This window comes from Rutidosis leptorrhynchoides, chromosome 11, assembly GCF_046630445.1.
Source record: "Rutidosis leptorrhynchoides isolate AG116_Rl617_1_P2 chromosome 11, CSIRO_AGI_Rlap_v1, whole genome shotgun sequence".
NCBI classification, from domain to species: Eukaryota; Viridiplantae; Streptophyta; class Magnoliopsida; order Asterales; family Asteraceae; genus Rutidosis; species Rutidosis leptorrhynchoides.
This window is the reverse complement of record NC_092343.1, coordinates 334244730-334264795: the sequence shown is the minus strand read 5'-3', so window position 1 is coordinate 334264795 and position 20066 is coordinate 334244730. Positions and strand designations below refer to the sequence as shown.

At 37.3% G+C, this 20066-nt stretch overlaps 1 protein-coding gene and 2 long non-coding RNA genes across 3 annotated transcripts in view; all 3 read left to right on the top strand.

Moving 5' to 3' along the window:
* Positions 1 to 3792: 3792 nt before the first annotated feature.
* The window catches only part of LOC139875787 (putative disease resistance RPP13-like protein 1), a 56520-nt gene continuing 40246 nt past the window's right edge, over positions 3793 to 20066 (top strand). Inside the window, exons 1-2 of the mRNA XM_071863085.1 lie at positions 3793 to 4860; positions 10420 to 10501. Coding sequence (XP_071719186.1) covers positions 4193 to 4860; positions 10420 to 10501 — 750 coding nt within the window. The 5' untranslated portion in view covers positions 3793 to 4192. The remainder of the gene's footprint in view (positions 4861 to 10419; positions 10502 to 20066) is intronic.
* Positions 10547 to 11938, top strand: LOC139877125 (uncharacterized). Its single transcript, XR_011768479.1, has 3 exons — positions 10547 to 10564; positions 10930 to 11000; positions 11254 to 11938. It is a non-coding gene; the product is annotated as an uncharacterized lncRNA (long non-coding RNA).
* LOC139876477 (uncharacterized) lies at positions 13244 to 14096 on the top strand. The gene is made up of 3 exons (XR_011768105.1): positions 13244 to 13363; positions 13740 to 13807; positions 13906 to 14096. It is a non-coding gene; the product is annotated as an uncharacterized lncRNA (long non-coding RNA).

The following is a 20066-nucleotide window of genomic DNA, read 5'->3' as shown; positions in this document are numbered from 1 at the left end:
GGAGTTTAGATGGGAGAGATCAACCTGCGGGTTAAGTTCCACATGATGTAGCCAGTGTCCATGTTTGTATATGTTTGAATGATGCGTTCGTCGCATGTGGATGATTTATGCACACATGGATGCGCGAGGAACTTTCGGTAAGCCCCCAGTCTGATCAACTGGCGGTAAAGTGTTCGGCAGGACCGCCGATGTCTCTGTAGAATGCACTTGGGTTTGATCAGCTTTTACTCCTATTGATTAGCCACCCATGCCTACACGTACTCGTTTTTTATGGATGTCGGGGGTTGAGGGCATAAGCCTAACGTAATTAACGTGATATGAACGTTTAGGTAGAACATAACGAATATAAAGTCACTACCTATTCATGAGTCAGTATTTCACAATCTTAGTCAAGTAACTGATGAAATCATAGCACACGCTTACTTTAACCTTATTTGAATTACAAATTTAAATTTTATCGTATTTACTTTCTTTAATTATCTACCTTAAATCTTAGAAAACCCTAAAATTAACCCAAAACTACTCCTTAATCTAATTAATTACTACGACAAATCTACGGATAAGGTTTGATTCTGTTGTCTTCTTACACGAGCGACCCTATGTCATACTTCCCTTACTCACCCATAGTAAGCAGTAGTAGATTTAGGCCCCACATATTATATATTTAAAACACTGTCCTCTTACTAATACCCTTTATAGACGGCCGCGGCATGACGACACCGCACTAAAATAAACCGTCAGTTCCAGTAACTAGGCGGGAGATGAGCTTGAAACAGTAAGGTGCGAATTAGATTGTTAATGGTGCGGAGCATGCATTCGGACTTTCTGTCTTGCTTAGAGGTGTGAGGGCGGGAGAATTGGAATTGAATACCATTAGTTTGAAGAAGTTGATGGAAAGCAGTGTTATCGAATTCGCCCCCATTATCACATTGAAATGCTTTGATTATTGGTTTAATTGAGTACGAACAAATGTACGAAATTGTATGAATGTTGTAAGTGCGTCAGATTATTGTGTAACGGAAAAACTATACATAATGCGAAAAATGATTAAGAAATATAATATAATATTTTAAACCGCTAAGATTAGAAACATGAGATGTCCATAAATCCGAATGGATAATATCAAAGGTAGCATTAACATTAGAACTAAAAACAGAAAAAGGGAGTCACAAGTATTTTCCAAGCAGACACGCATGACAAATAACATGGGACGACGATTTATCACAAATAATATCTTTATTAGAAAGGAGTCTTCGAAAAACATCATGTTTGGGATGTCCGAGATGCTGATGCCATGTAACCGGACTGGTGAGAAGAGCCTGCTGAGAAGAGTGAGAGGTGGGTAATGTAAGTGTGTATAGATCTCCGGTGCTATCACATCGGAGAAACAGACGACGCGTCAGATAATCTTTTACAGAAAAATCAAAAGGATCAAATACAGAATCTAGATTATCACGGGTAAATTGACGAATATATATAAGATTTTTCACGATGATAGGGGTTACAAGTACATTATTTAAATATAACGATCGATGTACAATGAGTAACAAGTTATGACCGGTGTTAGTGACTGGAATGGTGTTCTCGTTACCAACGGCTCTAACAAATATTTTCAATTATTAAAAACAGTACTAAGATTATTAATACATGAGGTAAAATGTGAAGACGCACCAGTGTCCATGTGCCACCCGGCACCACCGTAATCGGGTTGGACTGCGTACAAGCATTGGGCATGTTGTTGGGCCTGAATTATTTTCAGAAGTTGGGCATTAGTATCCTTATTGGGCCTGTAGTTACCTTCATAGTTACCTTCATGACTCCTTGTGTGACTTCCAAACAACCAACCTACGATCGCTATTATTTTTTGTACTAGATGACCAGAGAGAGTTCGACTAAGGATGAATTCGGCCAGTTTGTGCCATCAAGGATTGTCGTTGGATTTGCAATTCACTTAAAAAAAAAAAAAAAAATAAATAATTGAATATGATTTGAATATAAATTAAAGGGTGAGACGGTGTTGGCTTTGAGGCTAGTGACGTTGCAACACATGAGGCATACACGTGTTTATGATTCTATACATGATAATTGAAACGAAGGATAGAATAGAAAATAGAGAATAATGGTACGTGCAGTGATTACAACTTTGAAGAAAGGAGTTGAATTTTTTTCTTTTGTTTTGGGTGTTGATTTACGAAACAGGAGCGGTGTTTTTTATTTATTTTTTTGTTGAACGATCAAAGTCTTTATTTTTGATTGTTTAGTGGCTGATTTTCAGAGAGAAGCGATAGTGATACCTTGTGTTTTGGTGTAGCCGTGATAATTTGTGTTTTAGGATAGAGAGTTTTTGCCTGATACCATGTTACAAAATACAAATGTAAATACGAGTATGATACAAAGATAAATAGATGTGATAGTTGACTTGCTTTCATTCCTCAAAAGATGAGTATAGTATAAATATGCCTAGCTAGATAACCATGGTATTGATATAATAATAAATACAATGATATGTAAGTTTATAATGTGATATGCTAGGTGTCTTTCTAAAAGTAAGATGCAAACTGTATATGGGAAATATCCGTTAACAGTCAGAGTCCACCCATCTACGAGTCTTAACCCACGGGAAGATAACATGGTCTCTTTGTACGAGAAATGAATGCCAATTGTAAGTAATAGAAATGAATGTGTCTGCATTTAAGCAAATCCAGAGATCGGGTACGTCCTGAAGTTGAACATTACCAATAATCACAAACACAGCCTTCTTGACCTCAGGGATATGACCCAACCGTTTTCAACCGGCGAACCATTTTGACAAAGTGCGAAGAGCCGTTTTGACCTAGGATATGGCTATGATTTTTGACTTAATCTGTTATTGTTGTCTTCGTAACTTTGCTGATTGAGAAGCTTATGAATATCAGGTTAATTAGTTGATAAATTTGGCTTAATCTTGTATAATAATTTATCTTATGATGTTGCATCAGTAGTGAAGATTTAAGTGGTAAATAAGCTTCATTATATATGATATTTACTCAGTACTGTGCTGCTGATACAGTAGCCCTGTACCTTTTTAATATATTCCTGAATGATACACTTTTCTTGGGAAGTCACTAATTATGACTTGTTACGCGATTCTTTTCAAAAAATAATAGGATAACTATATCCACAGGTGATTCATATTATGTATGATGACTATGACGATAAAAATCGAACTGGTAGAATAAGGGGAAAACACTAAGACCACAATTATCGGTTCGTCAAAAATCAAGTCAAAGGAGGCGTCAATTTTTTGGGGCCGATACTAGCACCACTTCTTGCCACCGCCATTTCCCCCGTACTCCAATCTGTTAAAAAGTAGCATATTTCAGCACAAGCTTTTGACCGTTTGAAACCGTTTAAAAATAAATTAATACTAGCACCAAGTCATTATAATTGCTGCTTCTCTGCTTCACTTTCATATATAGTTTCATTATTATATATCGTGAATGTTGGTCATTATAACTGTTTTCATTATTCACTTTCTCTGAGTATTAGATATTAAATTGAAATAACTATATTTTTAAATTGTTTAATCATACAAATTCTACACATAATTGTTGGTCTACTTCTGGTCCCTAACATTTCCAACTGGTGGCTTATCCATTTGATGTTCACCACTCAAATTATACACTTAACTCTTGATCTATACTCCCTTATCAACAATTTAATGTTCACCACACAAATTCTAAGTCTTGGTCTACTCCCTTAATTCACATGCTATTTCCCTTCCTTTGAAATCATTCAGATCTCATTCTCTAAATACAAACAACAAAAAAACGAACAATTTTTCATTCTCTAAATACAAATGGCTGATATCATTGTTGGTGCAGTTGTGGATGAGCTTATCAAAAACTTAATGTCTGCTGACTTGATGAAGTTGGCTCGATATCAAGGAATCGATACTCAGCTGAACAAATGGACGGACAAGTTGACCTTGATCCAAGATGTGCTTGCTGATGCAGACCAGACTCACATAACTTAACAATTTGTTAAAACGTGGCTACACAGACTTCAGGTTTTGGCTTACGACATAGACGATGTGGTTGATGATTTGGACACTGAAGTTATAAAGCGCAAACTCAATCAAGAAACTCATGCCACTAGTAGTAAGTTACTGAAGCCTTTTCCAGCTTGTTGTACTAATTTATATCCTCGTAACATGATTTATGGTCATAAGATGAAGTCTAAGGTAGAAGAGATTACCTCTAGACTAAATGATCTTGCTGATGAGAGAAATAAACTAGGCCTGTTGGGTGTCAATGTGAAAGCTAAAACTGGATCGAAGGGTAAAAATGTACAAACTTCACTAATTGATAAGTCCACGGTTTTGGGTCGGGAAGCGGATGCAGATTCATTGATCGCAAAGTTGTTGGAGGATGAAGACTTGAATCGAAAAGTAAGCGTCATGTCCATCGTAGGTCTCGGTGGGATCGGGAAAACAACTCTTGCAAAAATTTTGTACAATGATGAGAAAGTTATGGCTCATTTTGAACTCAGGGTGTGGGTTTGTGTGTCAGACGAGTTCAGCGTATTCAATATCAGCAACGCTATTTTTCAAGCAGTAGATGGACATAACCAAGATTTTGCAAGTCTTGATCTTCTTCATGTGGCCCTGAAAGAAAAAGTAGCAAATAAGAGGTTCCTAGTTGTATTAGACGATATTTGGAACGAAGACCACAGTCAATGGGAACTCCTTAAAAGCCCTTTTCTTGTTGGGTCCACCGGAAGTAAAATCATCGTTACCACCCGCAAGAACAAAGTCGCTTTAGTGATGGACAGTGCCCAACCTCACATGCTAAAGGGTTTGTCTGATGAGATAGCTCTTTCTGTTAGGATATTAGGACCCAAACAACACAAGTGATTCTTCAAGATCACTCACCCACTTAATGAACGAAAGAATATAAATGCGAAAAAGTAAATCGACACAAGATATAACGTGGTTATATGCAATCGTTGTGATTGCTTTAGTCCAAGGACCAACTAGAGATCGTTTATTTACTGAATATTTGAGAGTGCTGTGTTACAATGACTATGAATGAGCTCTATATATAGAGCAAACAAGAAACCAACCAAACTACAACTTGATCTTCAAGTGTGCTAGTAATCATGAAAGATAAACCAACTAGCCATGCTTTACACCCACTAATGACATGATCACAGCCACAATTAGTGGTGTAAAGCAACCCACTAAGCACCTAAAGTGAAAGGAGAATCAATCAAGATCGGATCCCATGTGTGCAAGTTACCCACTTGCTGCCAGACATCGTGCGCGCCGTTCACACTCCCAAACTTCGAGCAAGCCTTCTGATCAAAACTTCTCTAGTGCGCGCAGGGAGCGCGCCGCGCACCATCACCGCGCACAATCAATTTGCTCTGTTTTTGATCTGTTTTTCTCTGTTTCACGCTTACCGAAATCTGCAAAATCCGTGCAAGTGTTGAAACAGTTTTTAGTGACACTTTTTCCAGTTTTGTTTAAATGTCTCCACACTCCAACAATCTCCCACTTGGAGACTTTGAACAAGCTCCATTCATATCAATGAATTTACCAAGAACATTAAACCACCTTCGATTACCGCCAAATATCATTTGGGACACGCACGCTCAACACATTCTTCGGATGAGTAGACTTTCGATAAAAGGTCCTCAATACTACTTGTTAAAATTGTAACACCATTCACATCTCTAGCTGGGGTCTTCTCTCATCAATTCATGAGAAGACCAATTGAGGTAATGCAAAACCTCAATTTTTCCGTCGTAACCACCTTAGTAAACATATCGGCAGGATTCTTTGTACCAAGGATTTTCTCCAAGAATAAAGTGTCATCATTTATATGTTGTCGAATAAAATGATACCTTATCTTGATGTGTTTCGTTCGACTATGAAACACCGGATTCTTCCCAAGATGAACCGCACTTTGATTATCACAATACAAGACGCAATAGTCTTGTCTTTTACCCAACTCGCCTAAGAAGTTCTTCAACTATACTAGCTCTTTAGAAGCTTCCGCAATAGCCATGTATTCGGCTTCGGTGGTTGACAAAGCAACACTCTTTTGCAATCGAGATAACCAACTAATCGCCGTCTTCCCCATTGTGAAAACATAACCCGTAGAGCTTTTCCCCGAATCATCACATCCACCCAAATTAGCATCCGCATAACCTCTAAGTATGAGATTGTTTTTGGAGAAACACAATCCCATATTAGAAGTACCTTTCAAATAACGAAGCAACCATTTGACCGCTTCCCAATGCTCTTTTCCCGGATTAGACATATAACGACTTACAACTCCCACTGCTTGAGCAATATCGGGTCTTGTACAAACCATGGCATACATAATACTACCCACGGCTGATGCATATGGAACCTTTTCCATATCCTTCTTGTCTCTTTCCGTTTTTGGTGATTGACTTTTCGATAACTTTAAGGTGCTTCCCAAATGCATAGAACGAGCCTTTGAATCTTCCATGTTGAACCTCTCTATTACTTTCTCAATATATTTGGATTGAGACAAGTATAGAGTACCCTTCACGCGATCACGCACAATACTCATGCCAAGTATTTGCTTAGCACCGCCAAGATCTTTCATCTCGAATTCTCGGGAAAGTAATCCCTTCAACTTGTTAATTTCGGACATGTTTGAACCTGCAAGTAACATGTCATCAACATACAACAATAAGATTATATAAGAAGACTTGGATTTCTTCAAGTAGCAACAGTGATCCGCTTCACATCTTAAGAAACCAATCTTCTTCATAAAATCATCAAACTTCAAGTACCATTGCCGAGGTGCTTGCTTCAATCCATACAAACTTTTCTTTAGCTTACAAACCCACTTCTCTTTACCCTTTACCTCAAAGCCCTCGGGTTGCCTCATGTAGATCTCTTCAACAAGATCACCATGTAAGAATGCAGTTTTTACATCTAGTTGCTCAAGATGTAAGTCTTCGGATGCGACTATAGAAAGTATCAAACGGATAGTAGTCATTTTAACTACCGGTGAAAATATCTCTTTGTAGTCAACCCCTTCCTTTTGTTGAAAGCCTATGACTACCAAACGAGCCTTGTACCTTTTCTTGCCATCCGACTCATTCTTGATTCGATACAACCATTTGTTTTGCAATACCCTTTTATCATGAGGTAAATTCACTAGTGACCAAGTTTTATTCTTCTCAAGTGAACCCATCTCTTCTTTCATGGCAAGCTCCCATTGTATAGATTCTTTTGTTTTTCTTGCCTCAAAGTAACTTTCGGGTTCACCATTCTCGGTATAGAGCAAGTAGTTTGCTGATGGAGAATACCTAGGATTAGGTTTAGGCACTCTAGTCAAGCGTCTTGGTGTAGGAGTAACCGGAATGGTTGGACCGGTTTCATTTGTGTCCTCCTCATCACTAGAACTCGCACTATGTTCGGAATCATCACCGCTTTCCGAATCATCCCCATCATTAGCATTTTTTGACGCCTCACCGTTATTCAGCAATTCATTGTTTCCCGTACTCCCACTAGAACCTGCAAGATCATAAATAGAAACATCGTCAAAAGTAACTTGACTCGGTTTAGGACTCCCCGTTTCCGGTTTGCCATAGACCGAATCTTCATCAAAAGTAACATCTCGCGAACGAATTACTTTTCTAGCCTCGTTGTCCCAACAACGATAGCCCATTTCATCTGACCCGTAGCCTATGAAAATACACTTCTTTGACTTAGCTTCAAGCTTGTCTTTATCCGCATCTTTGGTCTTCACATATGCATTACACCCAAAGATCCTAAGATGACCATAACTCACCTTCTTGCCTTGCCATTCTTCCTCGGGAATTCGGAAACCCAACGGTGTTGAGGGTCCCCTATTTATCAAATAAGCCGCCGTGTTAACCGCATCCGCCCAAAACATTTTAGGCAAACCGGCATGTAGTCTCATACTCTTAGCCCTTTCATTTAACGTATTATTCATACGTTCGGCGACCCCATTGTGTTGCGGTGTCTCCGGTACCATTTTCAACATTCTAATACCGAGCTTTGCACAATGGTCTTTAAACTCAAGACTACCATATTCTCCTCCATTATCCGACTTTAAGCACTTAACCTTCAAGTTAGTCTCATTTTCTACCATAGCTTTCCACTTCACAAAAGTATTAAATACATCGGATTTAGCTTTAAGAAAATAAACCCATACCTTTCGAGTGGAGTCGTCAATGAAGGTGACATAATAACGAGAACCTCCATGTGATTCTACATTAGTTGGACCAAACACATCCGTATGAACGAGCTCCAATTTCTCCTACTTAGGTGCATTCCCTGATTTCCCAAAAGTCACCTTCTTTTGCTTCCCATAAACACATGGTTCGCAAAACCCAAGTTCTACCTTCTTCAAATCCGGAATTCTTCCACTCGAAACAAGCATCTTCATACCCTTCTCACTCATATGCCCGAGTCTTCGGTGCCATAGAGTTGATTCGGACTCAACATTAACCGTAGCAACCACCGTGTCTTCATCAAACACTTCAACCATATAAAGAGTTCCCCTTTTATGTCCACGAGCCACAATACTACTACCCTTTAACCACCTTCCATTGGCGGTTTTCAAAAGTAACCGCGTTACCTTCATCATCTAATTGACCAACCGAAATAAGTTTCCTTTTCAATTTAGGAATGTACCTTACGTTCTTCAAAGTCCAATTAGAACCAAGAGTAGTCTTCAAAACAACATCTCCAATGCCCTCTATGTTGAGTTGCTTGTTGTCCGCCAATCTCACCTTGCCTTGATATGAATGAAAATTCTTCATCATGCTTTTGATATGAGTAGCATGAAACGAAGCTCCCGAATCCAAGATCCAAGACTCCATAGAATTTTCAACACTACACAAAAGTGCATCATCACTTTCCCCTTCGGCCAAGTTTACACCTTTCATGGAACCATTTTTGCAATTCCTTTGAAAGTGCCCTTTTTAATTGCAACCCCAACAAGTAACTTCACTTCTATCTTTCGATGGATGCCTCTTCTTAGACTTCTTCCTACCCTTCTTCTCACCGCGTTCAAATTTTCTACCACGGTTGTCGGTACTTAACAAAGAACCGGATGTCGATTCTCCCGAGTTTCTTCTACGAGTATCTTCACCAAGAATCAAATCCCTTATAGCTTCAAACGCTAGCTTAGTAGTTCCCGTAGAGCTACTAACCGCGGTAACCGTACCCGACCAACTTTCCGGTAATGATGAAAGCAAGATAAGTGCTTTTAGTTCATCATCAAACTTAATCTCTACCGATTCAAGTCTTGAAACGATATTATTAAATTCATTGATATGATCCGTTGCACTCGTACCTTCCTTCATCTTAGTATTAAACAATTGACGCATGAGAAATACCTTATTTGCAGCTGTAGGTTTCTCATACATGTTAGAGAGTGCTTTCAAGCAAGCAAACGTCGTCTTCTCATTCACAACGTTGTATGCCACGTTCTTAGCAAGTGAAAGACGAATAGCACCCAAAGCTTGACGATCCAAAAGCGTCCAATCGGCATCGTCCATGCTTTCGGGCTTGGTCTCTAACAAGGGTTGGTGTAGCTTCTTTTGATACAAGTAATCTTCAATTTTCATCTTCCAAAAGCCAAAGTCTCTTCCATCGAATCGGTCGATTCTAAACTTCCCATCTTTCGCCATCGTTCCCTTAACGAAACCTTGTGCTCTGATACCAGTTGTTAGGATATTAGGACCCAAACAACGCAAGTGATTCTTCAAGATCACTCACCCACTTAATGAACGAAAGAATATAAATGCGAAAAAGTAAATCGACACAAGATATAACGTGGTTATATGCAATCGTTGTGATTGCTTTAGTCCACGGACCAACTAGAGATCGTTTATTTACTGAATATTTGAGAGTGGTGTGTTACAATGACTATGAATGAGCTCTATATATAGAGCAAACAAGAAACCAACCAAACTACAACTTGATCTTCAAGTGTGCTAGTAATCATGAAAGATAAACCAACTAGCCATGCTTTACACCCACTAATGACATGATCACAGCCACAATTAGTGGTGTAAAGCAACCCACTAAGCACCTAAAGTGAAAGGAGAATCAATCAAGATCGGATCCCATGTGTGCAAGTTGCCCACTTGCTGCCAGACATCGTGCGCGCCGTGCACACTTAAACGTGCGCGCCGTTCACACTCCCAAACTTCGAGCAAGCCTTCTGATCAAAACTTCTCTAGTGCGCGCAGGGAGCGCGCCGCGCACCATCACCGCGCACAATCAATTTGCTCTGTTTTTGATCTGTTTTTCTCTGTCTCACGCTTACCGAAATCTGCAAAATCCGTGCAAGTGTTGAAACAGTTTTTAGTGACACTTTTTTCAGTTTTGTTTAAATGTCTCCACACTCCAACACTTTCGTTATTTGCCTATAATGCACTAAATGAAGACAACTTTGACGAATATCCATCACTTAAAGTAATTGCAAAAGGTATAATTAAGGTATAATTGCAGAAGGTATCCATCACTTAAAGTTTGAGGAAAAAACTTTGACAGTAGATACAGGTACAAAAAGTCCAACATGTCTATTTCTTACGATAACTGGTGCATATGTTAGCTTTAGTTAATAGGATATTATTTTTTTTTTATGTTTGTTAAGTTTCATTGCAAATAACTAAAAAACTTATGATCTTTTTTGAAACTTTATATTCATTCAGGCCCTTCATCTGTTTGATGAAATTCCTCAAAGATATGCATTTTTATATTTATTTTCTGGAAAGGGAAGACTATAGTACTCATTTGTGTGCTTACTTTACTTTTGTTCTTTTGCTGCACAATACTTATATAATGATGTTATTGTAACTATCATTGGCTTATTTGATATAGTAGAATATATTGGAATTTATTATGATATGTGTCCACTTCCTCAGGTGGTTTCGGTGATTGTTGAACAGATGTCACAAGGAGAATTGAAGTGGAAAATTAAGAGCATTCAACTAAGGTAAGGGTATGTTTCCAAATATCTTCATTTAGTTGTTTAAAAAATTTGAGAATCTGTTTAGATTAAGTTGATGGTAAATCAGTTAGTTGTGATTTAAATTTGACACGATTATAGGAGGGACCAATATACGAACTCAAAACGCTTTGGCATGATTAAACGACTAATCAATACTGGCTTTAGTTTACATCTCAGCTTTAAACTCAAAATGTACTTCTCATGTTTACAAAATAATCTGTGTGTTGTTCGAAAACAGAAATAGAGCTGTTCGATAGCTCCTGCCAGAACAGAAGGCTCAAAGCCATGTTTAAGATGTGATTAAAGCTCTCAACTGTACGTTCGCGTCAGAAATTTCTTTGACATTATGTAACACCATAAATCATGATATGGTTTTAGTGTTGGTGAACAAAACATGAATATACTGAAACAATCATGGCATGTTTTTTTTTTGTGTGTGTGCGTGGTTTAAAAGCGTTCATTATATATGTGTATTAGCTCGATTTAAACTTCTTAAAAACTATAAGTGTTTATCCAAGTTTATGTGTTACCAGATTTATCATCTTCTGAAACATATTGATTTTTTTTTTTTTTTTTTTCGAACGGCTAAAACATATTGATTTATATTTTATTCGAGAAGATAAGATCAAGAACCAACAATGCAACAACCCAACAAGTTTATATGTTACCAGTTCACTCAGGAGTTCTTCGAATCTAGTTGTTCGAATTTGAATATTTTATGTTCAATTTCTAAACTTAACATGATTCATATCGGTGGTGTTAATTGGACTCGAATCAGTTTTGACCCATCACCAACCCACCAACCGGCCCATTTTGCCACCTCTAGATGAAAGTGGTACAGCTAAAAACCACGAAGGAGCCAATACACAAACACTAACCTTCCATATCGATTATGCACGAGAACAATCAACGGGCTAATTAACTTCAACTTACTTTCTTGATGTGCACTCAAATGTATGCACACTTATGGCACGTGTTAGTAGTTGAAAGTTAGTTACAAATGTAAACAGAATTCAGTTACAAATTAGATCGTAGTAGCTATAAATAGATTTTTCAAATGTTACAGAAGTCATTCAGAAATAATAAGAAACTTTCTCTCCCAAATTCTGATCTTATCTGACTTCAATTCGATTAAGAGAATGTCATCGATTCATTGCAATTCAGCAAGTTCATATCATTTCTGCACATTAACCCAGATAAAACATAACCAAATTCGACCCGTTTAGTAGCAAATGCATCAAATACATAGCACTTTGTTTACACCTAAAATTCGTCACTTTAATGTTGGATATTAGAAGATGTTCTTCAGTGACTGCATTGCGGGTGATCCCATCCTCTCTCAAGTTTCTTTCTGTCGAAGAATGTATAAAATTGGTATCAATAGGAGAGAAAGACATTAATGTTGGAAGTAGCAACGCGAGATCTGTCCTTCGAGAAGTGTTTCTTTGGGAATGTGTGTCACTGGATAGTTACAATTGCCCTAATAGTGTTGAGAAGTTGCAGATATTCAATTGTCATTCAATGAAATCATTGACTATGCAAGAGGTTAATGTTGGAAGTAGTAACATGATAGCTGTCACCAGAGAAGTTCGTATTAATAGTTGTCATTCATTGGAGTGTTACAATTGCCCTAATAATGTTGAGAAGTTGCAGATATTCAATTGTGATTCCATGAAATCATTGACTATGCAAGAGGTTAATGTTGGAAATAGTAACATGAAAGCTGTCACCACCAGAGAAGTTCGTATTAATTGTTGTGATTCATTGGAGTGTTACAATTGCCCTAATAATGTCGAGAAGTTGCAGATATTCAATTGTGATTCAATGACGTTGTTAACATTTTCAACGAGAGAGCTGGAGTTCCCCTCCTCTCTCAAGTTTCTTCATGTCCGTAATTACAAAAGTTTAAAGTCATTTCCTCATGAGCATTTACAAAATCTCGCGTCTTTGGAAACTATGAAGATAAACGATTGTCCAAGCCTGGATGATTCATTTCCATGTGGGTTGTGGCCTCCTAATTTAAGGAAGCTAAGAATAGGAGAGTTAAAGAAGCCATTATCAAAGTTTGGGTTGCAGAATTGCCCGATCTCACTTGTTGAACTAGCCTTACATGGTGATAATTCAGGAGTCTCTTCATTTGTAATGGAAGGAGATGCGAATACTACTTCAACATCTTTTCTTCTTCCATCATCTCTAACTTCTCTAAAAATCCGTAATCTTATGGATGTGGAATCAATTACAGGAGTGGCCATACAACTCACTCACCTTCGTTATCTTTCTATTACAAACTGTCCGAATATTAAAGAAGTGCCAGAATCAACTTCATCTTTGAGGGTACATGACAGAAGGTACAAAAGGTCCATCATGTCTATCTCTTACAATAAGTAGTGCATATATTAGCTTTTATTAATAGGATATTATGCATTTATGTTTGTTAGGCTTCAATGCAAATAACTCAAAAACATATGATCATGGTTGAAACTTCATATTCATTCAGGCCCTCCACCCGTTTGATGAAATTCCTCAAAGATATGCATTTTTATTTTTACTTCAATTTTTTGAAAAGGGAAAACTATCAACGTATCATAGTGCTCATTTGTGTGCTTACTTTATTTTATTTTTTACTGCAAGCTATTCATATAATGATGTTATAACTATCATTGACTTGTATAAAATAGCAGAATATATTTGGAATTTCTTATGATATGTGTGCCACTTCCACAGGTTCGACGATTATTGAACAGATGTCACAAGGACAATTGAAGTGGAAAATTAAGAGCTTTCAAGTAAGGGTATGTTTCCAAATATATTCATGTAGGATTTTAAAATTTGAAAATCTGTTTAGGTCAAGTTGATGTTACATTAGTTAGTTGTGATTTAATTTTGACAGGATTATAGGAGAGGCCAATATTTGTATTTTGTTATACAGCAGAGATAAAGTTGGATAGCTCCTGTCAGAAGAGAAAGCTCGAAGCCAAGTTTAAGATGTGATTAAAGATCTTAACTATGTGATCGTTTGAGAAGTTTCTTTGTTGTATGTATCGACGTAAAGCATGACTGATATGGTTTTAGTGTTGGTGAAACAACCCTGTCATGTTTCTGCTTGTTCTTTTTTTTTTTTTTTTTTTTTGAAGTGTCAATTATATGTGTGTATTAGCTCGATTTGAATATCTTAAAAACTATTGGCGTTTACCCAAGATTATGTGTTACCAGATTTATCATCATTCAAACATATTGATTTATATTGTAATAAGTTTTCTAGTTGGGCCTGTAGACGTTGAGAGAGGATCTTAGAATCAACCTAACACGATCTAGAGGCGGAATAACACTAGAAAGAGCTTAAACGAATATCTATGGATTTTCGGGTTCGTACAAGTCAAACCAAGACTAGATCTTGATAAACACGAAGCCTAGACTGACATTCTGTGGTATTTGGACATGAAGAAGAGAGTCTCGACCAAGAACTGTTTTCGTGTGTGTTTAATGTGCAGAGTTGTTAACCCAATTAATGAAGATTAATTAGGCTTAAATACCTCAGTTCCTATGTCGGTCGACAGTGGATGACAGTCGGTCGACTGACCATGTCAGTCGGCCGACTGTCGAGTAATATTACGAATTATATTTAAACGTTTACAAATATAAAATAACACATCGACAATCAACGTTTAACAATATTACAGGTTACAACATGATCGAATAAAACGTTAAAGTTCATGGAACTAGGGATTACAAAATATGCACTAACAAACTCCCCCTAAGACCTAGTTCCTCATAAGTCTTCGATCTGCTTCAATCTCTGTACGGATCTGTAACCATATTGTTCAAATAGCAAACCTTTGCAACACGAATGTACTGTTGTGCTTGAACTCTATTTTCTGGCCTGTACAGCATCCGATTGTAGTACAATGTGAAGATGTCAGCTTCACAGCAATTTCTCAACCAAACGGGATCTAAAACCCGTATCGAGTCTGTCTCGTCTTCCTTCAATTTGTCCAAAACGATGACTGCCTCCTCTGAGCGTTCATCGTAGTACCACCAGCGAAAACGTGGGCTAAAGTTCTGCGGCATTTTCATCACAGGAACCTTTCTCATATAATTTACTGGCTTGTATTTGACAATCTTTCTTCGTTCGCCCGTTTTCTTGTTTGTTCGATAAGTGATCGTGGGAAATTGAGGGCCGAATCCCTCAAAGTTCTTTGACAAGTACGAGTGTCTTATCTTCTTGCAGACAATATTAGGAATTCCGTCATAATCCCTATATAACATTTTGAGCCTAGCCACCTGCATAAATTCAAAGTACGGTAGAGACGTGAACTCGTATCCATGTTTGATGTAATCCACTCCGTACTCCTTCTTTATTGCTGTCATAACCCGACCTTAACCATAAGGACGAATACAATAACATATGATTTCATCGCGAGGTATTGACCTCTATATGCGACATTTTTCAAAAACTGCATTCGTTTTTACAATACAAACCATAGCTTTTATTACAAATACAAGGTTTAAACAACTTAATAATGATTATCGTTTAGCGATAATCTTAGACTTACAAACTTTACATGTGATAATAACAATACGACCTCCAACATATTTTACATTACAAATCCTCCGATATGCAGTTTTATTTTTGACACAAATATGCATACTCAAGATCTTGCTTAAATTCAACATGTTGCAGCGGAAGCTTTTAGTTATCACCTGAGAATCAACATTCTTAAAATGTCAACATAAAGTTGGTGAGATATAGGTTTAATGCCGGCAGCGTTATGAATATAGACCACAAGATTTCATATATAAACGTTTTAATAAAAATATTCTAAGTTGTTGAGCACTTGATAACCATACTTAACATTTAATCAACGTCGCATATTCCCTTTATTATGAAATCTTACTACACCGTACCAAGTGTAGTCACCGAAACGAAGTACTGTGCAACCGTTGAATACTGGTCGTCCAGTCCGGTTGGGGTTGTCAGGCCCGATAGATCTATCAACAGGATTCGCATTTACAATACCTCATGTAAATAGTAGTTACCAAGTTACAGGGAAGTATGCCAGTGGTACAACTCAACGTAGAATATATATTTTTAATCACTTGTGTCCATAACGTAAATCATAAAATGCATGTATTCTCATCCCGAAATATTTAGAGTTTAAAAGTGGGACTATATACTCACTTTTGACTTGAAGGTATTTAACTCGACTTGGTCTCCGATAGATATCACGAACCTAACCATATATATAATATATCAACATATTTTCTTTTCAAGTAATCGTTACATATATATATATATATATATATATATATATATATATATATATATATATATATATATATACTTTTAATATTTTCTTAGTCCGTAGTTAGCAGTCCGATGTTAGTGGTCCACAATTAGTTGCTTAAATAAAATAAATAAAGACTCCATCGTATTCGTGTTGATCAGAATTAATCTTGACCCATGGTACCATGTTGTAAAATGACGTGTTGCGTACATAAAGTACCGTGTTGTCAAATGACGTGTTGCGTACAATCATGAGGTCTTATGATTAATCTTCTCGTGTTGTTTACGGGTGGTCCTGAAATATATAAAATAAAATCATAAGTAAATATATATTAAATATTATGTTAATTAGCCAAGATATGATTAATCCGATTTTGTCATAATATGATATATTACAGGTCTTGAAGTGTTTTTAAAAAATCAAATTAGAAGGATCTATTTAGTTTGCGAACAAGTTTGAAATCACTCAAACTATGTTCTTGTTGTTAAAATTTTATAACACAAAATAAGATAGCTATATAAATATGAATCGAATAAGGTTATGAATAAGGTTACTACCTCAAGTTACTTGGACAAAGCTACTGGAAAAGGTAAGAAAAATCTTGGAATCAAAAGAGTGGTGGAGTGAGATTGAAAGATTTGAAAGTAATCTCCTTAAAATCGGATGACTATATTGATACGTTCTTGAGTAGGTAAATGAAGAGAGATTAGGGAATAAATTAACTTGAAAGAAAATTGGAAATGAAATTGTATATGTGTGTGTGTGCAAAATAGTATGATTATGGGATGGATATATAGGAGATTTAGTTTGTTTTCTTGCACAAAAGTCACACATGAGGTTAAATGGCTGGTTCCCACATGTAACATCATGTCTAGTGGCTGATCATTGAAGTTTATTGTTGGTATATACAAATAGTAAATATGTATAGAAGCTGGGTATGATACGGTTACATATACCCTAGATATACTTGTAGAAATTTTGAGGAATTGGAACGAGAATTCAAATATGGACGGGTTTATAACTGTAAAAGAGGCTCAAAACTGGGCTTTTATTTTTGGGTCAAACCGGGCCAAAATAAAATTTTAAGACATTTTTAATAAAGCAATGTTAGCCCAAAAAAAAAATTCCAAGCTGACCTGGGGCTCTGCCCCTTGGACCCCGCCAGGGGTTGCCACCCCTTGGACCCCGCTTATCGGGGGCGCTGCCCCCGAACCCCCGTCATAATCAAGATAAGTTCAAACAAGTGTGCACTCCACACTTCCCCAAACTTGTTCGATATTTATCAAGATTATTTTAGTTACAAATTAATCCCATTACACTTAAATCATATTGGTGACATAGATCACCAACACATTATATATTGTAAGTATATATGTCAAAGAATGTTACATATAGTTATCGTTTTGATAACTTAAGTTAGTGGTCTCAAAGTATACTTATAACTCATTGTTGTTAGTTCACAATGAAATGTTAAACCATCCTTAAATCATGTTAAATATGTATAGATATGTACATATACATAATCGTATAATTATGTGTTATATAGTTCGTGATATCATCGGTCAAATTGGACGGTCAAACGTTGTGTGAAACTCTTTTCAAAAACATAAGTCTCAACAGTTTGGATTGCTTATCATGTTGGTAAGGTTTATTTTATGTAAATATTAATCTCATAAGTATAAAATGATCGAAAAAATCCGGGTCGTTACAGTACCTACCCGTTAAATAAATTTCGTCCCGAAATTTTAAAGTTGTACCTATTTTGCGTTGTCCGGAAACAAATGTGGATACTTTTGTTTCATCTGATCCTCTCATTCCCAAGTAAAATCGGGACCCCTTCGAGCATTCCAACGAACCTTAACGATTGGTATGTTGCTCTGCTTGAGCCGTTTAACTTCACGGTCCATGATTTCGACTGGTTCTTCTATGAATTGTAGTTTCTCATCGACTTGGATTTCTTCAAGAGGAATGGTGAGATCTTCCTTTGCAAGACATTTCTTGAGGTTTGAGACGTGAAATGAATTATGTACCCCGGTGAGTTGTTGTGGTAACTCGAGTCGATAAGCTACCGGTCCGATGCGTTCGATGATTTTGAACGGGCCTACATACCTTGGGTTCAGTTTACCCCTTTTTCCAAAACGTATTACACCTTTCCAAGGTGACACCTTTAGCATAACCATGTCACTGATCTGAAACTCTAATGGTTTCCTTCGGACATCGGCGTAGCTCTTTTGGCGACTACGGGCTGTTTTCAATCTCTCCTTGATTTGCACTATCTTCTCAGTAGTTTCATGGATGATCTCGGGACCAGTTAATTGTCGATCTCCTACTTCATTCCAACAGATAGGGGATCTACACTTCCTTCCATACAGTGCTTCGAATGGTGCAGCTTTAATGCTCGCATGATAACTATTATTATACGAGAATTCTGCTAATGGTAGATATTTATCCCATCCATTTCCAAAATCGATCACACATGCCCTGAGCATGTCTTCAAGAGTCTGAATTGTTCTTTCACTCTGCCCGTCAGTTTGCGGATGGTATGCGGTGCTCATATCCAAACGGGTTCCCAGGGCCTCCTGTAGTGATTGCCAAAACTTTGATGTAAATCTACTATCACGATCGGATATAATGGAAATAGGTATTCCATGCATTGAAACAATTTCCTTTATGTATAATCGTAATAGTTTATCCATTCTATCCGTTTCCTTTATAGGCAAGAAATGTGCAGATTTGGTGAGACGATCAACTATTACCCAAATGGTGTCATAACCCCAAGCAGTCTTAGGTAACTTTGTGATGAAATCCATCGTAATACCATCCCATTTCCATTCTGGGATTTCTGGTTGTTGAAGTAACCCTGACGGCTTCTGGTGTTCTGCTTTGACTTTGGAACAAGTTAAACATTCCCCAACATATGTTGCAACATCTGTCTTTAAATTAGGCCACCAATAATGCGTCTTAATATCTTGATACATCTTTCCAACTCCAGGATGTATCGAGTATCTTGTCTTATGTGCCTCGTTCAATTTCAACTTCCTTAATCCACCCAACTTTGGTACCCAAATACGGTTTGCAAAATATCGAATTCCGTCTTCCCGTATAACGAGTTGTTTCCCATACTTCTTCATTATTTCATTTCCTATGTTTTCTTTAGTAAGAGCTTCTCGTTGAGCCTCTTTGATTTGTGAGTTGAGATTCATGCGAATTTTTATGTTCATTGCTCGTACTCGAATTGGTTCCCGTTCCTTTCTGCTTAGAGCGTCGGCTACTACATTCGCTTTCCCGGGAAGATAGCGAATCTCACAATCATAGTCGTTTATCAACTCGACCCACCTACGTTGCCTCATGTTCAGCTGTTTCTGATCGAAAATATGTTGAAGGCTTTTATGATCAGTAAACACAGTGCATTTAACTCCATATAAATAGTGTCTCCATATCTTCAATGCAAACACTACTGCCCCCAATTCTAGATCATGCGTCGTATAATTTCGCTCGTGAATCTTCAATTGTCGAGATGCGTATGCAATAACTTTCTTTCGTTGCATAAGGACGCAACCAAAACCTTGTCGCGAAGCGTCACAATATATCTAAAAATCATCGTTCCCTTCAGGTAACGATAAAATAGGTGACGTGGTCAACTTCTTCTTGAGTAATTGAAATGCACTCTCCTGCTCAATGGTCCATTCGTACTTCTTCCCTTTTTGTGTTAACGCTGTCAATGGTTTAGCTATTCGGGAAAAATCTTGAATAAACCTTCTATAAT